General features: G+C 40.7%; 1 protein-coding gene across 2 annotated transcripts; it reads left to right on the top strand.

The window, feature by feature from the left end:
• The first annotated feature begins 901 nt into the window (after positions 1-901).
• On the top strand, positions 902-14,943 carry boka (BCL2 family apoptosis regulator BOK a). Of its 2 annotated transcripts, none has more exons than XM_028028359.1 (5): positions 902-1,137; positions 1,338-1,689; positions 6,248-6,376; positions 10,233-10,396; positions 13,456-13,579. In XM_028028359.1, the coding sequence occupies exons 2-5, from the start codon at positions 1,476-1,478 to the stop codon at positions 13,483-13,485; spliced, it is 537 nt and encodes a 178-aa protein (XP_027884160.1). In that variant the 5' UTR covers positions 902-1,137; positions 1,338-1,475; the 3' UTR covers positions 13,486-13,579. The 2 variants fall into 2 exon arrangements, with proteins under 2 accessions (XP_027884160.1, XP_027884159.1); XM_028028358.1 differs by having other exon boundaries at positions 909-1,137; positions 13,565-14,943.
• The last annotated feature ends 999 nt before the right edge of the window (positions 14,944-15,942 follow it).

Below are 15,942 nucleotides of genomic sequence, written 5' to 3'. Positions count from 1 at the left end.
TACCCTTTTTTTTTTTTTTTTCTTTAGAGAGACCCTTCACTGCTGTGTCCGCTGTAAAATATTCTTCTGTGAATAATCTTCCAGTTACGGCTGAACTTTGCCTCTACGGGATTGTCAGGGCATCTGATGTCAGCCACTCATAAACAAAGCAGGGCATTCCTCTGGCATGTCCTGACAGCGGCCAGCGGGAGGAAGTGGCTTTTCCCCCCCCCAGAAGCACCAGTGCAGCCTGGGAGATCTGCTCCAACAGGTTTCTGCTGTGGCATGAAGTGGGTGTGGATGTAATCGCAGCCAGACTGGAGCGTGTTTTCCTTCCAAACAAGGAGGCCGCACGAAACCTCATTAGCAGGGTGTTGTTCAATGGGACGGCTTCAAGATGTGCACATTTGTTTGTGACGCCTTTGATTGCTTGAATTATGCATTTTTTTTTTTACTCAAACTTAGGGGCTTGAATTGAACAGTTAAGATTATAAGGCTTGCTGCATTCCTTACGCCAGAAATCGGTAGCCAGCTCAATCTAAGCAGCGATGGATAATTAGGTCAGTGAAGATGGCCACACCGCTGCATGTGAAATCCAATAAAACTGGGATGAAGTGGCTAACTGTTATGATACTGACCCAGGTGGAGCTCCAGAAACGGCAAAACGCGAGACTGACGCGCAACCCTCCATGCAGTGGAGGATTCCGAAAAACCACCATGCAACAAAATGGAGGAGAAAATCCATTAAAGGCCATGATCGGGTGAGCAGAAGCTTTACCTCTTATTAGGCAAGAGGGAAACTAACAATCAGTGTGGCCTCCACCTGTCATAAAGCTTGTTAATAATTAACGAGTTTCTTTGAGAGAGTGTGTGTGTGTGTGTGTGGAGGTGCCGATGGGCGGGGCTTATAGTTGCTGCTTATCTCCGCCTTTGGACTCCACAATAAGTGCCCTTAGAAGGAAAGCCCGTCAGTCTGCGAACAGGGGAGCATTTATTTATTTATTTATTTATTAATTTTAAGGCTCAGACTGACTCCAGCTTAAAAACAACAACTCCGTCATTAGATTCACTTCTCTGCTACAAGATTTTTATTTATTTATCATTATTCTTTGCGTAATACCGTTGGACTCCGTATTTTATATATATTTTTCTTTTTAGGTAAGTGCAGCTTGTTTTAATATTAGAACGCCTTCATTGATTAATTCAGAACTTTTTCCCTGCTGTTAATTTTTTCTGTTTCTTTTTCCAGCTCTTGATCATTTCTTATCCCCCCTGTAAACTTTGATTGGTTGGGACAGTAGCTCTGCGCTTTATCCGGGCTATCAACCCACAACCTAATCCGCGTGTTTGTTCTGCAGGATAATCTCCGCAAGTCTCTATCTGATAATAGCAGCAGGAGATCCGCGGTGCGGTGGAGGGTGAGAGCGGGGAGAGGGGGGCGTTGATCTGCTGAAGCCGCGCAGGGAGCGGCGGCGGCGGCTGCGACGCTCGGGGACATGGAGATGCTGCGGCGCTCCTCCGTGTTTGCGGCCGAGGTGTTCGACCGGTCTCCCACCGACAAGGAGCTGGTGTCCCAGGCTAAAGCGCTGTGCAGGGACTACATCCACTCCAGGCTGAACCGCGCCGGGATCGGCTGGTCCAGACCTGAGCAGGGAGTGGCGGCGTCCGGAGGAAAGCTGGCGGAGGTGTCCCTGGTGGTTCAGTGGCTGGGTGAGTCCGTCATGCTTCCTGCAGAAGTTTTGGTCGGGATCCATCTGGGATCCTCTGCAGAAATCCAACTGATGGAACTGGAATCAATATGGTACATTGCATTTATGCTATAAAAATTAGATTAAAAGGGGGAGAAAAACGTTACCGAGTTGCTAAGGACAACTTTTCACAACAAACTTTCACTCTGGAAGAAAACTATATTAAAACTTTAAATAGACGTGTGGAGAAATTTAAAAAAAAAAAAAAAAAAAAAAAAAAGCAAGAGGAAAAAGATGAACTCTAATCTCAGTTGTCTGGAAAAGAGGGATTAGAAGAAAAGATGGCCAACAAAGCTGAATCCCATGTTTGTATACCCTATAGCATGTCCTTCCAGAAACGTATATTGTCATGTTTATGCAGTTAACATGTCAGCAGCACATTATAAGAAAGAATAAAAATATCATGCCAAATGTGCCTCACTAGTAAAAAAAAAAATTCTAAAGGATTTTATTCTTTGATAATGGATTGCCTATTTATTAGCAAGTAGGCTGTTTTTAATTTACCAGAAGCTACAAAGTCTTCAAAGTATAATGAACAACTGCTAGTGATATTAACCACTTTAAAGTTATGTTTGTATGTAAAATATGCTACCTGACAGAACATTTACATTTGTCTGAGGCTCTCTCATGTCTTTTTGTCCAAGTGTTTACCTAAAAAAATCTCCTCCCCCATTAATAGTTCAACACAATAGTTATGAGGCCATTCTCCTTACTCCATGTGTTAATTTATTTTGAAAAAATTTGACAATGTACAACACAAATTAACCACTGACTGAGTACCAGGCTGTAGCTACAAATGCTTCTTTCCGAAACATTAATATTAAAATTCATCATGTAGCAACGCAAAACATGACTTTGAAAAAAACAAAAATAGTCAAATAGACCAATCACATCTAAACGCACAAACAATCAATTATTTTAAGCCTGTGTTATGTGAACAAACTCGATTGGAGGAGCTTCTGCTTTGCCATATTTCCAGAAATCCGCGCGGCTGGCGATTTGCTCCAAAGTTGCGACGCGACGTAAGAAAACGCTGATTGAAACGCAACAGGAGGAGCTCAGAGGTAGAATATGATTCAGTTCTCTGATGTGAAATCGTGTTCACCATTTGCACCAGGTGAGGCGTCGTTTCGGGATGTCCTGAGCGGCGGTCGCCCATTCGAGCTCCCTGATTGGTCCTCTGTCTGACCTCATCTCACCTGCCAAAGAAACAAAACAAACAAAAAATGCTTTCCCCCTCCACACCGATCGTTTGTTATTCTCTGCTGGGTTGCTGGAGGCGCCAGGTGGAGCTCACATGTTTTCACCTCAGACACTTTTGGACCAGACAAAAGTCACAAGACGAGGGACTTAAGTAATGAATTCCCCTAAATTCACACTAATTGTTCTAAAAATAAAGTCCAGTTTAAGTTAATAAAAGCTAAAAATGACCACAGATGGATAAGAAGATCTTTTAAAAACTGTATAAAAATGATTGTTTTGGAACTTTATTTGACTGTTGTCCAATAAGAGAGAAGGGGGGATCGATGAGCCTCAACTCAGCCACACAGCACCAGGAGTGGTTTGGATGTGAATATATTCCAGTGGATTAAAGCTGCATCTTGGTTGCTGGTGATGTTTTGGGTTTTTTTTCCTGCCTTAGATCTGTACGCTGAATCAATCTGCGTCTTTTCAACTGTTATTTCTTGGATTGGGAATGTTTAAAGCTTACGATCTCTGTTAGTGGCGGTAAAGTCTGTATTTAGATGAGAATTATGAGTTATTTTGAGCATCTAGTAACGTATTCCACATTTTTATTAGTTAGATCATGGAGACAAAACGCAGATTACAATGTTGTTGTTGGTTTTTTTTAAATACTAATCGTTCATGTTGCGTTCCCCTTTTCAAAGAATCAACAAAAAAAAAGCCGACGTCGGCGAAGGCACGTCTGGCGAATAAAGTCAAGTGGAATCCAGTTGTGTTCGAGTCACATATCAGAGGAACTCCTTGAGTTTCCAGTGAAACCTCTTCAGGGGAATCTCTGTCTTAACGAACGGGATTATGCAATCCTTTCTCCTCAGGAGTAATTTCCCAATGCAGAACAAAACATACAGTAGACCAGGTTGTTTCTGGTTAAGGTATTGCTTTACGTTTTGTGGTTATGACTCCATCTCCGTTTTAGGATAGGAAATTCACTTGAAGCCATGTGTGTGTGAGTGTGTGTGAATCATGTTTAGTGCTGGAAACTTGCCCTCAGATTTTGATAGAAAACTTCAACCTCCTTTAAAAATCTTCACCTTTCTGCGTTGGAGATGAGTACCGCCCTGAAATCTGTCATCTCGGGCCTCTCAGCAGGATAAGTAATACGGCGAACTGATAAACGGCGAGAAAATCCACATTGATTCACCGCGTTTTGAAGTCGATAATTAACCGAGCTGAGTCCTGGCGCCCTTCCTGGATCGGTCACATGTTCTGTGACTGCCGCTCACCTGAGCGTCTGATCATTCAGACTGATGGTCCAGGCGGCTCATCATGTCTTAGTCAGTCCTTCACCTGAATCTGCCTTTAAAGCAGGTAGACTGGATGGGCAGGTCTGGCTGCTGCTGCAATCCCCTGAACAAATTACACTTACCTGGAATACATTTCAATTCCCCGTTTTGCAAAGCCATTTACTCTTCTTTTTTTATCCCATAGAACAGTGTGCTGTGGTTAGTTTTTCTTCTACATTTTGTGTGATAAAGTATTTGATCACGATGAAATCTCGCTTCCTAAAGAACGCCTCTGGCGACAACCGATTGGGCAACTCATCACTGATGTGTTTTTCCGCTTTATTTACCTGTTTTTAGCTAAATTCCTCCTGTAACGGTGTTTACTTGTTTTCTGTGAGGCGAAGAAATCCCATCGATTTCAGGAAAATTTGGCATCAATAAAATGATGCGGTTCGCAAAGAGGATCAGGACAAACAGCAATGGCTACGTTTTATACCAAGCTGAGTTGGTATAAAAATCAAACAGGCCTGTGACAGAGTCATTTCTATGGAGCTAAATTGGGGCCATAAAGTTTGTTCAAAAGGAAAAAAAATGAAATTGAAAGAAGTTTCAAAACTGAAAAAAAGAGATTTGAAACTGGAGAAAAAGAGAAAAGAAAAGAAAATCTGTTTCAATTTTTTTTTCTCTGGAACAAACTTTATGGATCCAATTTAGCTCCATACATTTCTGCTCTCAGGCCAGCCAGATAAAACTTTGGAGCCATAAATGTTTTTGAAAAAAGACAACTTCACAACTTTCCCTATTTTGCTGTCTTCTTTAACAACAAAAATGTTATCCTTTTTTTTCTGATTTTAAAATAAACATAAAATTTAGTAAAAAGAGGATGAATCTTTTCTGCTTATTTGTGGAAAAGAAAGCAAACAGATTCTACATAATTTCCAAAGAAACAAATCTAAAACCCCACTACTGGTACTCTTAGTGTTACTCTTTGTAAAAATTCAATGCAAATATTGCAAAAACAAAATGGTGAAAACCTGCATTTCTTATTACATCTATGTATAAAAACATTAGTTAGTTCTTTATCATATTTAGAGCTTGCTGCCTCAATTGCTAAAAATGACCTTGCGGCAGATTTACAATGAGCCCACTTCCTCCAGTTAGCATCATGCTAGCACCTACAGTACAGCCTATGCTATCGCTATCGCTTCAGTCAGCACCAAGAGAAGTAAGAAGTAAGAAGAAAATCCATCCTCCGGCTGTCAGACAAGTTGTTCGGTTAAGGGTTAAACTGTGTGTTTCGAGTTCATACATATAGAGCTACTATCATGTGACTGCTGAAGAGAGATGCTAGCATAGTTTCACTTTCCCTCATTTTACAAACCACAAATATTCCCACAAAAGACAGATTGAAAAGTTTTAGCAGAGTTGCAACTCAAATGTTGCAGAATATATATATATATATATATTATATATATACAGTACAGACCAAAAGTTTGGACACACCTTTCTAATTCAATGGGTTTTCTTTATTTTCATGACTATTTATAAGGCAAGAAATCCCACTTATTAACCTGACAGGGCAGGTTGACCTATGAAGTGAAAACCATTTCAGGTGACGACCTGTTGAAGCTCATCAAGAAAATGCAGAGTATGTGCAAAGCAGTAATCACAGCAAAAGGTTGCTACTTTGAAGAAACTAGAATATAAGGGGTATTTTCAGTTGTTTTACACTTTTTGTTTAGTGCATATTTCCACATGTGTTATTCATAGTTTTGATGCCTTCAGTGTGAATCTACAATGTCAATAGTCATGAAAATAAAGGAAACTCATTGAATAAAAAGGTGTGTCCAAACTTTTGGTCTGTACTGTATATCAAAAGCCACTTGACCACCATTGCATTTGCTCATGCTAGCTGTTCAGCTCCAGTAGTTTCTTTGCTTTCGTGCACGTTTTAAAATCTAAATCTACATATGTTGTGAAATCCAACCTTACCTGTGTGTTAGGCGGTGAGAGGATGGACCGACTGAACTCAGATTGCTCTGTTCCGACCAGGTGACGAGTTGGAGTACCTCCGTCCCAACGTTTACCGCAATGTGGCCCGGCAGCTGAACATCACGGTGGCGGTGGAGGGCGTGGTGTCCGACGCCTTCATGGCTGTCGCTGCGGACATCTTCTCAACAGGTGGGTCGTCCTTTTGCTGCACAGTGAGTTTTACTGGGATTTTATACAGTAGACCAACTTAAAGTAGTGCATAATTGTGGAGCCAAAGGATTACGTCTTGTTAGGATGTCCTACTTAAAGTTCCAACCCTAAAATTCAATTAAGAAATGGCAGTATGCCTTCAATATTGATGACGAGCTCTCATGGCAGTTTGACTCCCATAGTTATTTTGCAAAAAAAAAAAAGAGCAAAAAATAAATAGGGATGCATGACATATCGGTATCAGCTAATTTTAGTTATTTTTTTTAAACATACCAGTATTGGTCCGATCAATAGAATTGGTTTAATATTAATGACCGTGTTTATAATTGTGAATGTATTTATGGGGGAGGGGGATTGACAATGTGATATTACCAATCCCCCTCTGTTATGGCCCATATTGGTTATCGGCCATAACAGCTGTATTGGTATCGGACATTGATATCGGCTCAAAGTTTGGAATCGGGGCATCCCTAAAGAAACAAAATTCTAATTAAGCTATAAGAGCTGTATAACAGATCTTCAGGTGTGAATACAGAACAAAGCTGGTTCCACAAAGTTTTCACTTTGGGTGGCTGAATATGGATCCATGCCACATTTTTCAAACATTTTTTCACTTCCACCTCTCTATTTTACATCATTTTGGGTTCGCTTGTCGCAAAATCACAATAAGACGCACTGAACTTTGCCGGCAGGCTGATGTCAAAGCAGTAATGGTGAAGAGATGTTTCTCCATTTAGAGAAGCTCCTTTTGGAAGGGAGGAAGCTCAGAGTTTCAGGCAAACACAATGAAGATACCGAGCAAATGGGGAACTCTTTCTACTTCTCTCATTGTGTATTTTTGAGTAGTTGTAAAACGGATTCACAACTTTCACTGAGCAAAACAAAACCCACTTGAAAGTTAGAGCATTACTTTTCATCTGAACCCAGGATCCCCCCCCCCCCCCCCTCTCTCTCTCTCTCTCTTTCTTTTATTCCCTGCCAGGAAAGGAATTTCAGTGGAAAACCTTCGGCCCATATTAGGGTAAAACGCTATCAGACACTGTGATTGTTACAGACAGTTTGGACCCCACTCAAGAAGCTCAGGCATGGCTCTCAGCTGGCTTCTTTTCCTCAGGGAGTATAACAAAGAGATGAGCTGCAACAGGTTATCTGGGCTGGATCAGGTTAGTCTGGTCCAATTTGAGATTAGCTACATTTACTCAAGAATGCTCTAATGGTCAGGATAAGTGATGATCGAATTCCATTCAGTGATTAATCGATGGCCCAGTCCTCCCATGAACGCACAGCGAACGTGCAGCAAATGGGCTCAGACGAGTCACTGTGTCGAGAGGAAGTCCTGAGCAGCTGGAGATCACGACCGCAAATGCCTCATCCGCGAGAGTTTGGTCTCAAACGTCACACTGCGCTTTGTTTAGCAGAGATAAATAAAAAAATAAAAAAAACAGACTATCTGGGAGGAGTGAGGGGGGAATCCTTCATAAAACTTGCCAAGTCATTCCTTCTTAGTTCCTGTCTGCTTGCTGTGAGCTTGACTCAAAGATATCTGCACCGCTATAAGCATCCTTCCTCGTTGGTTTGACCCTAAAAATAACATTTTCAGTTTTAGCCTCACTCTCACTGATTCTCATAAGGGAATTAATGAAATAAACAAATGAAATGGTGCCACCTGTAAGCGTTAGCATTTAGCTGGTTAGCGCCATGCTGAAGTGCACGAGGAGCTAGCTAGAGAAGCTGCGGTTCCTCTTTTGAGTTTGTCAACGCGTAGTTGCTCTGTAAAGCTGCGTTCCAGTTAAGTGGGAACTCGGGGCTAACAGCGTTTTATAGTAAACATGGCGACGCCCGTAAACACTGTTAGCATCTCTAACAAACATCATTTTAAGCTTTACTTTCAGTAAGCAAACGCGGCTTTTCATTTGTTGAGTTTAGAGCTACAGGCGCCACATGTAACATTGCCAAGTCTTGCATGTGCATCTCGTAAAATAAACAATGTTGCCACCAAAGCTTACTACTGTTGATGCTAGGAGCGGCCATATTGAAACATGAAGTCCATTTTACAAGTCGTAGCTGAGGGCAGTTAGAGTTGGTCTCGGTTCCAGTTGATTTTTTTCCCCCGACTTCCCAGTCAGAATTTCCCAGTTCCAAGTACAACTAGAACGCAGAGTAAAACCGTTTCTGTCTATAATAGGAATCATGTTTTTATAGCTGAGAATAGACTAACTTGTTCAATTTTCTTCAATGCAGTCTAAAGTAAAGAAGCAAACTGGCTGACTTCCTTTCAACAAGGAAAATGTGAAAACCTTTTGATGTTTTGGATGTACAATGATTCACACTTTCCTTTCCTACAGAAAAATACATTTATTTGTTCATATTTCATGTTCATTGTTGGGCAGGAAACAGATTCTCCAAACGTTTGTGATGAAGTTTTTAAAAAAATGTGTTTTTGTTGCGTTTTTTAGCACACAAGTACTCTTCAGTTGATGCTTTTGGCCCGTGTTGCAAAAGGTTTGGACACCCCTGGTGTAGAATGATCTCATCCACATTTTTAGCATTCGAGATTAGAAATGATCATGTGTCGTACAAACTCCTTTTAAACTCAGAAATTGCTAAAATCCCAAGCAGGATTTACATCAGTAGTAATGTTAGAGAAGTTCTTTTCTTTCTGGAAGGAACACAACACTGTAACTTAGGCCATTTTGGCAGATGAGATCAGTGTGAAGATATTTTGCCACAATGCAAAAACCATAACGCAGTTTTGTTACAAACAACTCAAAACAAGCTATCGAGCAAGACGGCTCGGCTCGCAGCCACATGATCTATGCACCTTTACAACAACTCAGTTGACGATTCCCTTCTAGGTTTTCTAGAGTCAAATGTGAGGTCATTTGTCTTTTAGCTTAAGCTTGGCCTAAACTGTGTCCTCCAGCAGAATGATAATAGTCCCCAGCACAATGCAGCTAATGAACAATGACAGTAATGTTGTACTGAGAACTTAAGAGAGCTGCGCAGGAAGAAATGCCCACAAACCTCAATAAACTGAAGCAACGTTTAAAGGAAGTTCAGGTCGAAATTCTCCCACAAAGATGTGAGGAACCGATAGAGACGTGTAGAAAACAACCACTTCAGTAAAAGTCAGCAACACACACAAAAAATGTATTGCAAAAGGAAAGAAAAAAAGATATGAAACATAAATGTGACTTGTCACGTTAAATAAGATGTTATGCCTCACTTGGACCTCTTTCATCATTTGTTAGCTTGAAAAACAAAATGATCAACTCCGGAGAGTTTCTTCAAAACTCTCCAGATGTCCACCGGTGTTAGAAAGTCCAGATCCCACCAATAAAGAGAAACTCAATCTGCTTTTAGGAGCTTCTAGAGACGGCAGGGACAGACTTTGGATAGAGCTGTGGCTCCTTTTGGTTGTCTTGGATATATAAACACCACAGAAATAGTCTGAAACTTTGACTGTAAATGGCGTGGCGGCATTTGACAGGAACGCTGCTCTGATAAAAGGATCTGCTTCTCTAATGTAGTGAGACTTTCTGTCCGCATGCTGTCATTAATTTCTGTGTTGGGATGCTTTTGCCTCTGTACCACAGTGGGAAAACCGCAAAAAGACCCATTTTTGCGGATCTGAACCTCGGCAGAACCCTCACGCTGTTGTGTTGTGTTTCGGCTTCCAACCTTAAATGATCGTCATCGCTCAACATGTTTGCACATTAGAGTGTGGCCCTTCAAGGGATCGTTCAGTGCAGTTTGCTCTGAGCTCTAACTCATGTGTCTGTGTGTGTGTGTGTGTGTGTGCACGGGTGTGTGTGTGTGCGCATGTGTGGCTCAGGAGTGACGTGGGGGAAGGTGGTTTCCTTGTACGCCGTGGCGGGAGCCCTGGCAGTGGACTGTGTGCGCCATGGTCATCCGGCCATGGTTCACACCATCGTGGACTGCATGGGGGAGTTTGTCCGCAAGAGTCTGACCCCCTGGTTGAAGAAAAGAGGAGGATGGGTAAGGAAGACACTCACCCATTTCGAGAGATGCACCGATCACAATTTAGTAAAGCTTCGATCTGCCAACACTGATTTCTGAGTAAAAAAAAGAATTCAAAATATTAAATGGTTAATTAATTAATTCGTTCAGGCTTAACATCAGGAGAACTGACAGATTGTGTCTCCATCATGATTTGTATTAATTGGTGGGACTCAGTAGCCAGAAACTGAACATATTTTTCCATTAAAGTTGACTCTGTAGAAGCAGAAGACGTAAGAATCTCAGTGGAAACTTTAGCATCTTTTGGTTGTTTTCAGATTGAGTAGTATCTAAGAAGATAACTTAAAATCAGTGATTTTTATTTATTCTTTTTTTTTTTGGTTAAACAAATCCCATGCATGGAGGCCCCAACTTGCACCTTACGGGACCTAAAGGATCTACAGCCAACATCTTGTGGCCAAATTTGGCTTCAGGAGTTTAATTAAGTCAATACTTTAGCAGCAAATGAAGGAGATATATTCTATAAGGCAGGTGGTCATAATGTTATGTCTGTTTAGCAACCAGTATTAGTGATTTAGCTAGCATCACTACAGCTCTGTTCATTCCTTTCCTTTAGATCTCTGCCTTAATCTAGCATGTGCCAATAGTTTCCTTTCGAATATCATCATCCACCTATGAACTTTCTCCGACTTTCTTTTTTTTTTTCTTACACCTCAGACACTGGCATTGTTTAACTTTGAGTCTCATTTAAAAGCAGCTTTTACAACAAAGAGTCTTGCTGTATTGGCGCCAGGTGTGTTGTGTTTACAGTCTGTACTGACCTGAAAATGACCAAGCTCTGGTCCGAAGCCAGACCAGTCTCCTCATCCAAAATGCTTAATGTTAAGGTCTTTGGCAATCTGGATTGTTTTAAGCTCGACACAATGTGTGGTTCATCACCAAAATATGCCGGGAATGTTGAAAGAAAATTCTTTTCTGAAGACTTATGATCCCATTCTTCATTATTGGGAGGGTACCCTGATGTAGGCTGCATCCTGTAGATCTTGCTGTTCCTTTGACTGTTTTCTTTTATGTACCAGATAACTTTGCACCAGGCTTCAGCTGCCCATCTGTGTGCAGAACTGTTTGTCCTTTCATGTCTTTCTTGGGAAAGAAGTGGTTTCTCTGCTGCTCTTTTGCTACAAGGCCATTCCCCAAAAAGTCTACACCTCAAAGTGCTTGCAGTTGCACCCCCACCCAAACACTAGCAACACTGTTGCTAGTGTTGAGCAATTTCTATTTGATCTAATACTCTGATCTCCAGGATGTCCTGAACCACCAGCAGCTTTGTTTCGCTGGCTACGTTCTTATTTAATGTCGTTTCCATCTGGAACCATTCACGCTGATTCTGCCGCAAACCTCCTCTTTGCTCCGCTGCTTCTGGGTATTCTCGTTGATAATGAGCTAACATCTGCAGCTGATTGATCAAAACCTATGGATAACTTTTACACAGACGAAATTACAGAGGAAATGAAAGACGCAAGTATAAATCCTAGCTTTTGCATTGTACGTCTTGAATCGTGGGAAAGTGGATTCACAAGAAGTTCCTTCTTTAGATAAACATAAGGTAGAGGGAATAGTCCCGTTTGTTTCAGTGTGTTTCAATGTTCCAGCAACAGAGTTGGACACGGCGGGCGAAGAGCGACCGACGATGTGCCTCTGTCTGCATTTGCAGGAAAGGCGGCTGTTTGCTCAGAACCACGGCTCGCATGCCTGCGGTGTTTTGAGGAGAAGTGGAGTGTGACAAAATGATGAGCGCCGTATTGTGCCTCTGACCTCACAAGCTCAAAAGAGGGGAGCGGCCTGTTTTTGAGCGGAGCGCCAAACCAGACCCAGAAAGTTTTCCACAGAGAGGCGGGCAGGCGGAGGGGGATCTGAGGAGGGAGACGTGTTTAGTGTCAGGGCTGATGCTGCGCCGTGCTGCCTGGGGTATGTCACTCTCTGTCAAACTAGTTCTGTAAGCTGCCTTGGTAGAGCAGTTGTAAGCATTTAACTTTTTCCACATTTTGTCATTAAGATTGTATGTGACAGACCAACATTAGGAAGAGCATTACTGAAAATTCATTAAAAAAGAGAGAGAAAAGTGTGGAATGTGGCACACGTTTTCAGAGTTTTGTAAGAGAACATTAGTGAACAAACGGCATCATTACCTTTCTTTGCTTTGGTCTAATGCGGTTTTTCAAAGTGGAGGCCGCCAGGGGGCGCTGTGGTGGCTTCAAGAGGTTGGAGGGAAGATGAAGGGGGGCGGAATGCAATAATAATAATAAACAACCTGAATCCCGTCATTTTTTTTTTCAATCTTACGTTTTTCATCATGATTTTTGTTTTGTTCTTCAATCTTTTTCATAAAATCTCATTTAAAATAATAGATCTAAACTTTATTTCTGATGCTCATTTTCTGATTGGCTGCCTGTCAAATTCATCAAGCTGCTTTGCAGCCCGAGCTAGCGTGGCCAGCAAGAAATGGAAAAGTTTCTGACAAGACAAAGACCAGAGGAACCGTACATCAGCTCCATAGCCATAAAAACCGTGGGAATAAATTAAAAATTGATGTCAATATTAAATATTACATATCTTCTTATAATAAAAAGAGGGGATTGTGATGAAAAGGTGCATTTTCTGGTAGTAAAGTCATAAGATATTATCTGATAATACCATTTTTCGCCACAGAACTCCGGCATCTAAAATCAGACAGTGTGAGGCAGCATTTATGCTAAATGAATGTATTATTGAATAGTTTATTTAAAAAAAAAAACCTGGATGTTTCTTGTTTGCATTGATTTTTAGCACTGCATGTAGGTATTGCAAGTTGGGTCAGAGGTTAATGCTCTTTGGGGGGGTGGAAGGACATGACATGGAAAAGCTTGTCATGTTGTCTAACATGCAAATTTCCAGTATACAAACTGAAGTTTATGGTTCTAATGTTGGGTGAAAAGTTTTCCAAAGCACAGTGACCAGCCAGAGCTGACGATTTTGCTTCAAGTCAGTGTCCTGTCCGTTACGCCACGTAAAGTTCTAAATTATTTTCATCCCGACAGAGCTGGCTGATCCTCCTCGCTGACGTTTGATGTGAATCCCGTCTGTGCCGCCTGCCTCTGTCCACGTCCTCCTCCAAAACGTCTCTTAAAGATCTCTGTCTCCCTGCAGGCGGACATCACGAAGTGCGTGGTGAACACCGGCCCCACCCTGTACTCCCACTGGCTGGTGTCCGCTGCCTTTGCGTTTGGACATTACCTGAAGGCCGTGGTGTTGTACCTTCTCAGAGAGAAGTGAAAAGACTCCGCCAGCGCCACCAGAGCCTCCGCCGTGTGGGACCAACGTTTACACTGTTTTGCACTGAGCCTCGGTCGACGGGCCGCTGATCTCCTGTCTATTTATTGTTGGCGCTGCTTGTGTTAGGGCACGCTTTTTTAAATTGAGATTACGCAATCACACTTTGGAACTCTTTTAAAAAGAATTATTATTATGTTTTTTTTAGAAAAACTCTTTTTTTTTCTCAAGCTGCTGCACTGTATGTATTCCTGTATGGGGGACTTGCATGCCACCTTGTGGTAATTAAGGGCAAATGCTTCACATCGATGAATAACCAAGACATTTATTTATTTGAACAAGAGTGTGGAGAAAATTATTAGAGAGGTTAAAGTTCAAAACATTGAAATGATTGTTTTGGGAAAGCAGTTCAAAAATGTATTTTGCCATGAAGTACAAAGGTACACTAAAGAGTGCATTGCAAAAGTATTCACACCCGTTAAGAGTAAAAAATGTTTTTATGTCACAACCATGCAGTGTAACTTATTTCACTTAAATTTTAGGGGATAGACCAAAACCAGATATCGTTTATGTTTTAAATAGCTACCTTTATTCTTGACCGCTGTTTTCCTTAATGCTTTTTCACTAATTATCTCTATCAGAGGCCTTCAGCTGAGTTCATACTGAGATGAAATTACACACAAAGGTGGACTCTATTTGCTAATTAGGTGAAATTTGAAGGTAGCTGATTGAATTTGAAAAGTGGGTGGAAAACAAATGCAAAACACTTTTTTTGTTGTTGTTAATAAAGCATGTGTAAATTTCCTTCCATTTCAAAAACATCAACGATGTTGGGTTTGTCTACCACTTATAATCACCGTAAGGTTAGCAGATGTTAGAAATTCCAAGGAGGTTCAATACTTTTGCAACGCTCTGATTCACATGGGAAATTTTACATTACTTTCTCACGACTCTTATTTTTCTGCTGCTTTTCAGTTTTAAAAAAAAATGTATATCAACGAACAAAGAAATTATTTAAGAAAGATTAAAGATGAGTTCCTAGTGAGGGGTTTCCGAGCAGGTTTCCCTCCATCTCTATGGTTACCACTACTGTTGCTGCACTGTAAAAGGAGTTGTTAAGTGATGATACACATGCAGTTTGTAAATACATTTTATTCCATGAATAATTTCACTGCTGTGTGTAGCATTAAGCAACCTATTAAATAAATGTTTGTCAGAACTGTAAATAGCAATAAATGGTATAAAATTAGTTTTTACATTTGTTGCAAATGACTTTATTCTTTGCAGTTTAATGTAGAAATGAGGATATTTTAGATTTTGTTTACTCTTCACTATGCAAAAATAACTAAAATTTTGTATTAATACTTTTTTAATGTTTATTCCACACAGCTATGTTCCTCTGATCAGTTTGCTCTGTTTTAAAGATATATTAGTAGGTATTTATCTTCAGAAGCTGTTTTTAGCTTCAGATCTGTGGATGCACACATTTTAGACATGATCACGCTCATCGAAGGCTCATCTCCTTCCATATTATTGCAATATTTGGATATTTTAATGACATTTTTGCTTGCAGATAGTTGTTTTACCCACATTGTCTAGGAAATGTAGCTCAGGATGAACCAGACTTGCAGAGATCCAACGTTTTTCAGATTTTTCAGTGAGTTTGAGGTATCTGTGATACATCCACAGGTGTTTCTCTAATTAACATGGATGTGAATTGGCCTATCAGAAGCTTGCCAAGTCATTGCGTCATCATTTGTTCTTTCAATTTTTTTGTTTATAGTAATCTCAGTGCATGTCGGGTAAGAAATCTCTTGGAATATTCTGCCATTAAGAAAATGGAACATATTTTGGGAATGGAAACTGACCTAAACCATGAAAAATTTCCTGTAATGTGAGAAATATGCAATTTCTTTATTTTATTATTATTATTTTACAGTGTTTGTCAACATTTGGTTTCAGTTATTTGAACTGCCATTGCTAAAAGCTTTATTTTCATTTTCACTATGTCTCTACTCCACTGGGCAACACACTAGCATGGTTGTGATTGCCATCAGGGTCTTGGGTACGAATCTCAGCTTGGAGACTTTTTACACTGAGTTTGCAGGTTCTTTTCCCTGCATGGGTTTTCTCCTGGTACTCCGGCTTCCTCCCACAGGCTAAAAATATGCGCCACATGTTAATTTGTCTCTAAATTTCTCTTAAGAATGAGTGCGAGCGCTTTAAAGCTATACAGTAAATAAAAAAGAAAACAT

The sequence above is a fragment of the Xiphophorus couchianus genome, chromosome 9 (assembly GCF_001444195.1).
Source record: "Xiphophorus couchianus chromosome 9, X_couchianus-1.0, whole genome shotgun sequence".
In the NCBI taxonomy this organism is placed as follows: Eukaryota; Metazoa; Chordata; class Actinopteri; order Cyprinodontiformes; family Poeciliidae; genus Xiphophorus; species Xiphophorus couchianus.
Note: the sequence above shows the minus strand (reverse complement) of the source record. Positions and strands in the feature narration are given on the sequence as shown.